The sequence below is a fragment of the Populus euphratica genome, unplaced genomic scaffold, assembly GCF_000495115.2.
Source record: "Populus euphratica unplaced genomic scaffold, PopEup_1.0 scaffold26.1, whole genome shotgun sequence".
In the NCBI taxonomy this organism is placed as follows: domain Eukaryota; kingdom Viridiplantae; phylum Streptophyta; class Magnoliopsida; order Malpighiales; family Salicaceae; genus Populus; species Populus euphratica.
The window spans coordinates 1,046,907-1,056,457 of NW_011499896.1; the positions used below are offsets into that span (position 1 = coordinate 1,046,907).

The window sequence follows — 9,551 nt, forward strand, 5'->3', positions numbered from 1 at the left end:
TAAATTTATAAGTATAATGAATTTAATAATGCTCAGGATATGCCTTGCCGGTGTGGCTAGGTTTAGCCAATACTATACCTAGCATGTTTTTATTGAAGCATGTTTGGCATAGCTTGTAATATAAAAAAATTACATTTCAGTATTTTTTTTTAATCCAGTATTTATATATATATAAAATCACTTTTCATCAATTATCCATTCCTCACCACGTTGAATTCCTTTCATTGCTGACAAACGATGAGATTAGCAGGGCAGGCTCAACTATTTTCTACGTTAAAAGATAACACTCACGCAGTTGGAGGCCGAAATATCTACCAACATTGTTTGTTTGAATTATTTTTTTTTCCCAAAGTTATAATAGTATTAAACTACCCTTTACCTCTCCCGGGGGTGTCTAAAGGCTTGACTATAAATATGCGCAACAGGAACCAATCTGTTGGAACATGCACTGAGGCATCTTGTCTCCCCTAGTAGCGATGGCTTCTTTTCTGTGGACTGTATGTTTGAATTTCCTGCTTTTAGCTACCGTAACCAAGGGTGCTTCACCAAACAAGGTTGTGGATGTGCCGTTCGGCCGCAACTATATGCCTACTTGGGCTTTCGATCACATCAAATACATCAATGGAGGTTCTGAGATTCAGCTCAAACTGGACAAATTCACAGGTGCTCCAATGCAAGTGATTTCTTATTTTTGTTTTCATGGTAGATTGCACCCATTTTTTCTGTTATTAAGTATTTATCTTCTTTGTATTAACTCTCATGTGTATATGCGCATGTACACACAAAAGGGACTGGATTTCAATCTAAAGGCTCTTACCTGTTTGGTCACTTTAGCATGCACATAAAGATGGTTGCAGGGGATTCTGCCGGAACTGTGACTGCATTCTATGTATGTACTGCTTCCCTTTCCAAGTCATTTTGTGAATCTGAAATAGAGGAAGCTTGTTCCTTGTCTTTTCCCTGTTTAGGTAATTGGATTTCTGTTTGAAAGTTTTGAATTTTTTGTGTTGTGTGTAGTTATCTTCTCAAACCAATGAGCATGATGAGATAGACTTTGAGTTCTTGGGAAACAGAACAGGACAGCCCTACATCTTACAAACAAATGTGTACACTGGAGGGAGAGGAGACAAAGAGCAGAGAATTTATCTTTGGTTTGATCCTACCAAGGGATACCACTCCTACTCTGTACTTTGGAACACGTACCAGATCGTGTAAGTTCCATTCTTGCTGGTGCTGCCCTCTATTGATCTGTTCGTAAGAACTCTGGTCTGATCCTACCAAGGGATACCACGCCTATTTATCTCTTTTTTCCCTCTTTTATCTGCAGATTCTTTGTAGATGACGTGCCAATCAGAGTGTTCAAGAACAGCAAAGATTTAGGATTGAAGTTCCCATTCAACCAACCTATGAAGATATACTCAAGCCTTTGGAATGCAGATGACTGGGCGACGAGGGGTGGCTTAGAGAAGACTGACTGGGCCAAGGCTCCCTTCATAGCCTCCTACAAGGGCTTCCACATCGACGGTTGTGAGGCGTCTGTAAATGCCAAGTTCTGTGAGACACAAGGTAAGCGTTGGTGGGATCGGAAGGAGTTCCGAGATCTTGATGCCGCTCAATACAGGAAACTCGGGTGGGTTCGCAAAAAATACACCATCTACAACTATTGCACGGATCGTGTTCGCTTTCCAAATCTCCCTCCAGAATGCAAGCGTGACCGTGACATTTAAACTTCTTTAGCTAAAAGCTTTTTACTTGTCGTCAGTACCACTGCAGCCATATATTTGGACAGTAAAGAAGGGATGATGCCGTTAGTTAGTTTCCTTTATTCAAATTATTAGAACTGGTTCTGCTGTTTTTATTAATCCATTTGCTGGTATCATCATGTTTCGGCTTGACGGGTCACTTCGGTTTAATAAGCATAGGGAATAATGGGTAATAATTTCTTCTTCTCTGGTGGGTGAGGCAGTGAATCTTGTGAAATATGATGGCTTCACCTACGTTAGATGCTCAAGCTTTACTTTCTGGTGATTCAATTATCAGTTTCCTACATCCTTAAATCTTCCCACACAAACTGTAGCTAAATACATCAGTATCTGTACCTACCAAGTGCTGTCAAGGATATGAAAATGACATGATAGATCTCCGTCACCGCTTTTATGACCTTGATTTGTTAATATATGGAACCCTATGTTTTAATAATATTTAATTTATGGATCCTATCTTTTTACCCTTTTCTGGTCATTAACATGGAGGACAGTCCCCTAGTTTAGGAAACATAATATAATCCTTCGGCAACTCTGCATGTGCATGTGCTTTAGGGCGACGCATTCTAGACACCAATCTACAAATTTCAAGGTCAGTCCCCACGCATGTGCATGTGCTATAGGGCGACGCATTCTCCAATCTACAAATTTCAAGGTCAGTCCCCAGGACCGAGTCCAAGATTCATGGCTGTCACAGGAGCAGGTGGGGCCTGAGCCGCCCACCTCCATGGAAAAGCATGGAAAAGATGATCGTATCAATGGATTACGCATCTAATTATCAGGCAAATATTAGCAGTACCTTGACTGTCAAAGAAGAGCGTTCCTCAGGTTTAACCATAAAAATCAAGGGTTGGGGTGACTACTGTTGCTTTTTAACTGATGTAAAAATGCTGTAAGCAATATAAAAAGAGCCACAAAATCCGATTAGAATAGTGGGATCATTCTTATAAATTGAGATATAAGGAGGAAGCCATATCTTGTATAGACGGGATAGACAGGAAATTGATCACAATCGAGAAAGTCAAGATTATCGGGAGTGGAGTTGCAACAGACAGCCAGATCTAAGAATCATTTGCAGGAAAATTTCTGTAAATAACCAGGATCTAGGGCCTAAATAACATTGATTATGGGGTACCATGAAAAATGAGAAGGCACACGCAAGCATGTGATCCACTTCCATTCTCAGCCCAATATTTTATAGTAATCTGGGTCTCTCCATGCGGTCTGCAAGCAAGGAATTTCTCGTTCCTGGCAGTCACGAACTCCAAGAAAAGGTTGAATATGGTAAAGGGAGTGAGTTTGATTTTTATCAAGATAAACGTTGAAGTTTAGGCTTATTAGCTCTCAAATTGAAGACTTTGCTGGTAAGTGTCTGTAAGAAAAGGTTCGGTTTCCATCTAAGTCTCAACATCCCTGTGCAATTTGTTCAAAAAGAAGAAAAATTCCATGTGAAATGCAGACAATGAAATTTCACCTTGCTTACTGGATCAGAAAGTGCCCGGATAAAACCTAAAAGCATGAGATTGGAACAAAATAATAATGTGGGATATAGAAAAATCAATCATCGACACTGCTCTAATTCAGGACAGCTCCTTATCATACTTACTGTCCTTAAACATCCTACTGCAGGTACATCTGGAGAGGCCAAGTGTGCTGTTATACTACCACCTCTTTCCATCCTCAATTCATCCTACTCCCATCACTCAATTGAAATCAAGCACCAGAAAGGGGAGGATAACTAATGTACACTGCCAGAAACCAACTCAGCAGAGGATGGTGATCGTTCCTTTTCTCTTGAAAATTAAGGAAAGCCAGAAAGGTAAAATGTGTACAGAAATGTCACTTCCATTCTTGTAATCTTCCAACGCCCATGAAATAGGCTTTCTACTATCTTATTTATCCACAAAAATATATGCACCAATCAACCAGTGACATCTCTAGCATCTAATCTAAACCCAAAAACACACGAATTAAAATAAAGTAATTTTCTTACTGTCTGCAGTTACAAGCTTAAGAGTTATGAATATGAGAAAACAAGTGGGTGACAGGAACTGTGTTACAGAGAATACTGATTTTTAGGTGATACATCTAACTTGATCAAGATCATAGTTTAACACGTGATAAATAAGTGCAAAATTTTTGAAATACTGTTTTTAAATACCCTTAGTGTCTTTCTATCCCATGAAATTCATTGCTTGGGAAGGCTGCAGCGAAACTCAAAAGATGGAACAGCAATTTAAAGCAAACAATCAACTATGCAACAACAAGAGTAGTCAAGTTATTCGTACAATGACTTTGTTCTTCTTGCCAGCAGATAAAAGGAGAACTTTTCCATCCACAATGTCTTGAGGTTCAATTCTCTTAGTTTCGCTATCAACTCTGCTGTTGTTCAAGTAAAGCCCTCCTTGCTTCAACAGACGGCGAGCAGCTGATTTACTATCAAGCAGACCGGAAGAAACAGAAAGATCGATAAGAGAGATATTGAGAACCTGGTCAGAGGCCAAAGAACAGGAAGGCACATCTTCAGCAATGCCCTCAAAGGTCTTCCAATCCAACTTGGTCTCAGCTCCAGGTCTCAAAGCCTCAGTTGCCTTGAGAGCCTCATTAAGTCCATCCTCACCATGAACAAAAAGAGTGACCTGTTCAGCCAGCCTCCGCTGAGCAGTGTTGGGGATATAGCCAGGTCTATTCATTTCCTTCTCCAACTCATCAATCTCCTCTATGTCCAAGAAGGTAAGTATCTTTAAAAACCTAATAACATCAGCATCCGGGACCGAAAAAAAATACTGGTAGAACTTGTAAGGAGATAACAAGGACGGTGAAAGCCAAATGGCACCATCCTCTGATTTCCCAAATTTAGTGCCATCACTCTTCAATAGAAGAGGGAATGTCAAGCCAAAAGCCACATCCCCTTCTGGCTGAAGAATCTTTCTAATAAGTTCAGTACCAGCAGTTATATTGCCCCACTGATCGCTCCCTCCAATCTGAACATTAACACCCTCATTTTGATAAAGATATAAGAAATCGTAACCCTGCAAAAGCTGGTAAGTGAATTCAGTATAGCTCATTCCTTGCTCTGATTCAAGCCTCTTCTTTACACTTTCTTTGCCCATCATAGTCCCCACCCTTGCAAATCTCCCTACTTGTTTCAAAAAATCAAGCAACCTAACCTCTTTCCACCAATCATAATTATTCATAACTACAAAGAAAGAACTTGAATTCAAATGATTGCCATCACCATCACCATTACTGCTGCTATTCATATGCAAGATTCTTGTAATAACATTGGTAATCCCTTGTGTGTTATTCTCTAAAGTATCAGCATCAAGCTCTGGCCTTTCCAGGCTTTTCCCAGATGGGTCTCCAATTCTGGCGGTGGCGCCGCCAATCAAGGCGACAGCTTTATGGCCGCACCTTTGGAACCAGGAGAGAACAATTATGCCCAGAAGGTTACCTAAGTGCAAGCTCTCGGCAGTCGGGTCAAAACCACAGTAAGCCTTGAGAGTGCTTGTAGTAGAGATAGACCTGAGATTGTCACTGGTGATGGATTCAAGCAAGCCTCTTTCTTCAAGGATATCGACCACGCTGGAACGGCTGCGCATTGGGTCATGGGTTGTGGAGGCATTTTGCTGGGCTGATTGCAAGCACCTCAGAGGGACGAAGATAGGATTCTTATTGATGATGGGTCTGTGTAGTCTTTTGCTGCAATTTGAAAAAGGAAAGAAGAACAGTTTGCTGTGAGAGGAGGAAATCAAGGTCCTTGCAGCAGCAGCAGCTGCCATGGTTCTGGGAGGTTAGCCTTAGCCTCGCTTTCTTTCGTCTGGGCTATACAGCTTCAGCGTGTTTTTCTGCTATCTATGGTTTTTGAATTTCGGGTAAAGCAAGGCAATAGGCCCACACTTTACACCTAAATCCACATTTCAGGTTCAAAACCTAGCCTGCTTAAAGCCCGTTTGGGTTTTGGCTCTCCCAGCACCTATTATTTTTTAAAATTTATTTTTAATAATAACATATTAAAAAAATTTAAAAACATGCTAAAAAATAATTTAAAATAAATAAATAAAATATTTTTTATTTAAAAAATACTTTCAAAACATAAAATCAAATAGTTTTTTAAACCATTTTCTACAAAAATAGAAAACAATGTATGGTAAAATCTTAAAATTCATTTTACAAATCATTTAAAAGCCAGAAAATAAAAGCTACAAAATTTATTTCGAAAAATTCTTCGTTATAGTGAGTAAAAGGTATACTAAAAGATATATTATTTAAACAACGAGTTGGTGCAATAATAAAAAAGTTTATTATAAAGTGTTATTCCATTTAATATTTTATGTCGAACAGTATCTATATTTTAATTTCTATAAAAAAATATATAATACCTTATTATTTTGGTGGAATTACTCTACAATATCCTTATATCAAAGGGGTTATGTTCAATTTATCTTCATATGTATTTAATCTCATCCAGTACATCCTTGAGAAAATTTATGTCTCTAATCCATCTTTCTATAATATTTTCATCACTAAAACCAGGAAGAACACATCGGATGCAATTAAATATAGCTGTAGAATATATATATATATATATATATATATATATATATATATATAGAATATCATCGAAGGGCTTGAAAATTGGTGTGCTTGCGGTGCAACGGCAAATTTTCATAGAAGTTGAAGAAAATCGTTCCACAAAAATCAGAAATTACATTGCGTGAGTAGAGAGACATCTACTTCCAGTTATTGGCAACAATGTCAGCCAAATCCACAACCCTTTGAGAGTAACCCCACTCATTATCATACCAAGCAATCACCTTAACCATGTCATCTCCCATCACCATTGTTAGTGATGAATCTACTGTTGACGACACATCGCTGCACCTGAAGTCCACTGAAACAAGTGGTTCGTCACAAACTGATAGGATACCGTTGAGCTCCTTCTCAGCGCTCTCTCTGAAAGCTGCATTCACCTCTTCTGCGAAGGTCTTCTTGGAGACCTGGACAACAAGGTCGACCACCGAGACATTTGGGGTTGGAACTCGGAGGGCAATTCCATTGAGTTTGCCCTTGAGGGTAGGAAGGACGAGGGCCACTGCCTTTGCTGCGCCGGTTGACGTTGGAACAATATTAAGCGCTGCAGCTCTTGCACGTCTGAGATCACGGTGACTTGCATCAAGTAGTCTCTGATCACCGGTGTATGAGTGAGTGGTGGTCATGGTGCCCTTGATGATGCCTGCCACAAGTTCAATATCCATGTTAATAATCTATTTTATCATGTCATGCTTCCTAATTAGCTAGGGCATTTTTGTCTAATTAATTGCTAAAAATATCCCAACATTTTGTTTCTTATATGATCGTCTTTCTTTTAATTTCTGCTTCAAATTTTTTTGAAGGTTTGCCGTGTCTGTGACTGTCCCATATTTCCCACTCGACCAAGCTTCAGCTCAAAATTTTCTTTGCTCAAAAGCTCAGGATTTAAAGTTAGCAGCTCCTAAAATACATGGAAGGCTAGAGCCTTTCGATTGACAGGAAAAGGTGGCTAGGAGACAAAGATTCGTGAGGAAAGGGGAAAGTTTCGATAGATTTAATTACCGAACTTCTGGTCAAGAACCTTGACAAAGGGAGCAAGGCAGTTAGTGGTGCAAGAAGCATTGCTGATGATAGGCTCATCAGAGCTGTAGGCGTCAGCATTGACTCCAACAACGTAGGTTGGTATATCACCCTTTCCAGGGGCTGTGATGAGCACCTTCTTGGCCCCTGCTGTGATGTGCTTCCCTGCACCTTCCCTGTCGACGAAAACCCCGGTGCCCTCTATCACCAGATCGACCTCCAAGTCCCTATAACATCAAACAACATATTAAACGAATTGGTCGATACAACATTAGCACACCTGGTTCGTATGAAGAAATATCAAACATATGAACAACATGTGTAATGAAGTCTTTATCAAACTAGACAACAAAAGAGAAAGAGACTCTTACTTCCAGGGGAGGTCAAGAGGGTTGCGGCTAGAAACGACCTTGATGACCTTGCCATCAACAGAGATACCATTATCACCAACAGGCTTAACATCAGCTTCGAAGATGCCGAGGGTGGAGTCATACTTGAGAAGGTGTGAGGCCTGCTTAACACCTCCAGTGTCGTTGATGGCAATGACGTCAAGAGGTGAATCCTTGCGTCCATGCCAGCACCTCAAGAAGTTTCTGCCGATCCTGCCAAACCCATTTATGGCCACTTTTAACTTTGCCTCTGCGGCACCTTTTCTGTATCCTCCACTGCTGCTTCCCAACTTCGGTCACACCCGAAAAAAGAAAATCAATGAACAGAACTTACATGTCTAGCTTATGTTTCCTATCACATTTAGAACACCAGACAAAATATATATTTCACTGTGAATAAACAATAAAACTGCTTGATGTATACTAAGTACATTTTGGATGAAGATTAAAATACTAATTAATTCATCTGATTTGGCTAGACCATAGCATAGCAAATTCAGTTTGCGTTGACTATTGAATCAACAAGATCCAAGAAGCTTAGCTATTATCCTCTGCTTTAAATTGAAATAACATTTCTGCCTTTTCTTTCTTAATGTTCAACCCTTCTCCTCTGTCTTACTACCACCCATCATATATGTATGTATGTATGTATGTATGTATATTAGCTTTCATGTGATTTCCCAGCACAACCAGCTTTCAATGCAGCTAGACGTGTTTCTCCTCTGTCAATTCATGTTTGTTACAATACCCTACAGTACGAATAACCGTTGTAATTAAACTGCAATGCTCGGTTGATGATTGATGCATAATGTTCATCCTCTAAGTCTGCTATTACTACAAATGGGAAAATAACGTAACTGAACTTACAGCAGAGGTCTGGAGAGAAACGGCTGAAACAAAGTCATCTGATGTTTTCTTTGTAAAGGGCAGGAAAGCTGATGAGCTGCGGAGACCCGAGAAATCAGTGAATCCCTTTCCGCTAGCCTGTATCAAACCAGAGGAACATTCAGTAAACACACCAAGCATAAGAAAAGGTTAACAAAGCTTAGTGTGCAAGAAGCATAAGAGTTTCTAGCAATGAACCTGAAGAGATGGTTTGGCTACAGAAAAGGTAGCCGAGGCCATAATGGTATTATGGAAATAAAACAGGCTGACAAAAGCAGGAATTTTCTTTCAAATAGCAGTAGTTCTAGTGTTGGTTTAGCAGCACTAGAAGTAGAGGGTGGTGGCTTGGGAGATGACAGGCAAGAAAAAAATAAGAGAGGATTAGATTATGGATAGCCTCTCAATGAATGTATGGCTGTGGTTCTGCTTGGTGTTGGTGTCTCCAAATCTCTATCATTCCATTTTCCAAAACTTGCATGACTGTGCGTAGTAGAGAGTCTCTGCAGCATGTGGCTCCATCTGGTTTCCAATCTTTGGGCCTCAACCTTTGATTTCTTGTAAGTGGGCCAAGCTAGTTCTCCATCCTTCAATCTTGTCATAAAACAGCCTGTCTTTTATCATTTGGATCATGTTTATTTTTAAAAAAAATTATTTTTAAAAAATTATTTTTTAGACTTTATTGTATTTGTTTACTATTAGAAAAGTTGATCAACAAAAAATATTTTCCGATCAACAAAAAACACTTTCCGATCAACGGAAAATATTACGAAAAATATTTTTCAGTTAAAGAAAAATTTGGCTTGGTTTTCAGGAAAATATTTTTCTTTTTAGCTGTGTTTGTTTTCCGGAAAGTGATTTCCAGGAAAATACTTTCCAAACTTTCTTATGTTTGTTTGCTGTT

The 9,551-nt window shown here is 39.4% G+C and overlaps 3 protein-coding genes across 3 annotated transcripts; 1 reads left to right on the forward strand and 2 right to left on the reverse strand.

Moving 5' to 3' along the window:
- The first annotated feature begins 420 nt into the window (after positions 1–420).
- LOC105132104 (probable xyloglucan endotransglucosylase/hydrolase protein 5) lies at positions 421–2,049 on the forward strand. The gene is made up of 4 exons (XM_011035401.1): positions 421–663; positions 789–889; positions 1,018–1,211; positions 1,328–2,049. The coding sequence occupies exons 1-4, from the start codon at positions 477–479 to the stop codon at positions 1,725–1,727; spliced, it is 882 nt and encodes a 293-aa protein (XP_011033703.1). The 5' UTR covers positions 421–476; the 3' UTR covers positions 1,728–2,049.
- Positions 2,050–3,737: 1,688 nt separating this feature from the next.
- Positions 3,738–5,641, reverse strand: EMB2768 (Tyrosyl-tRNA synthetase, class Ib, bacterial/mitochondrial). The gene has a single exon (XM_011035403.1). It carries the CDS (start codon positions 5,543–5,545, stop codon positions 4,037–4,039), a length of 1,509 nt encoding a protein of 502 aa, XP_011033705.1. The 5' UTR covers positions 5,546–5,641; the 3' UTR covers positions 3,738–4,036.
- Positions 5,642–6,401: 760 nt separating this feature from the next.
- On the reverse strand, positions 6,402–9,029 carry LOC105132106 (glyceraldehyde-3-phosphate dehydrogenase A, chloroplastic). Its single transcript, XM_011035404.1, has 5 exons — positions 8,849–9,029; positions 8,633–8,749; positions 7,748–8,055; positions 7,359–7,603; positions 6,402–6,999 (listed from the first exon to the last, which is right to left on the reverse strand). The coding sequence occupies exons 1-5, from the start codon at positions 8,888–8,890 to the stop codon at positions 6,497–6,499; spliced, it is 1,215 nt and encodes a 404-aa protein (XP_011033706.1). The 5' UTR covers positions 8,891–9,029; the 3' UTR covers positions 6,402–6,496.
- Between the last annotated feature and the right edge of the window lie 522 nt (positions 9,030–9,551).

Bases quoted from the DNA above. Each gene is read 5' to 3' on its own strand.
- LOC105132104 (XM_011035401.1), top strand. From the start codon at position 477: ATGGCTTCTTTTCTGTGGACTGTATGTTTGAATTTCCTGCTTTTAGCT. The intron at 664-788 runs GTGCTCCAATGC...TACACACAAAAG, and splicing joins CAAACTGGACAAATTCACAG to GGACTGGATTTCAATCTAAA. The intron at 1,212-1,327 runs GTAAGTTCCATT...TTTTATCTGCAG, and splicing joins TGGAACACGTACCAGATCGT to ATTCTTTGTAGATGACGTGC.
- EMB2768 (XM_011035403.1), bottom strand. From the start codon at position 5,545: ATGGCAGCTGCTGCTGCTGCAAGGACCTTGATTTCCTCCTCTCACAGC.
- LOC105132106 (XM_011035404.1), bottom strand. From the start codon at position 8,890: ATGGCCTCGGCTACCTTTTCTGTAGCCAAACCATCTCTTCAG. The intron at 7,604-7,747 runs GTAAGAGTCTCT...TTGATGTTATAG, and splicing joins CCTCTTGACCTCCCCTGGAA to GGACTTGGAGGTCGATCTGG. The intron at 7,000-7,358 runs GTAATTAAATCT...AACTTGTGGCAG, and splicing joins GGTTCTTGACCAGAAGTTCG to GCATCATCAAGGGCACCATG.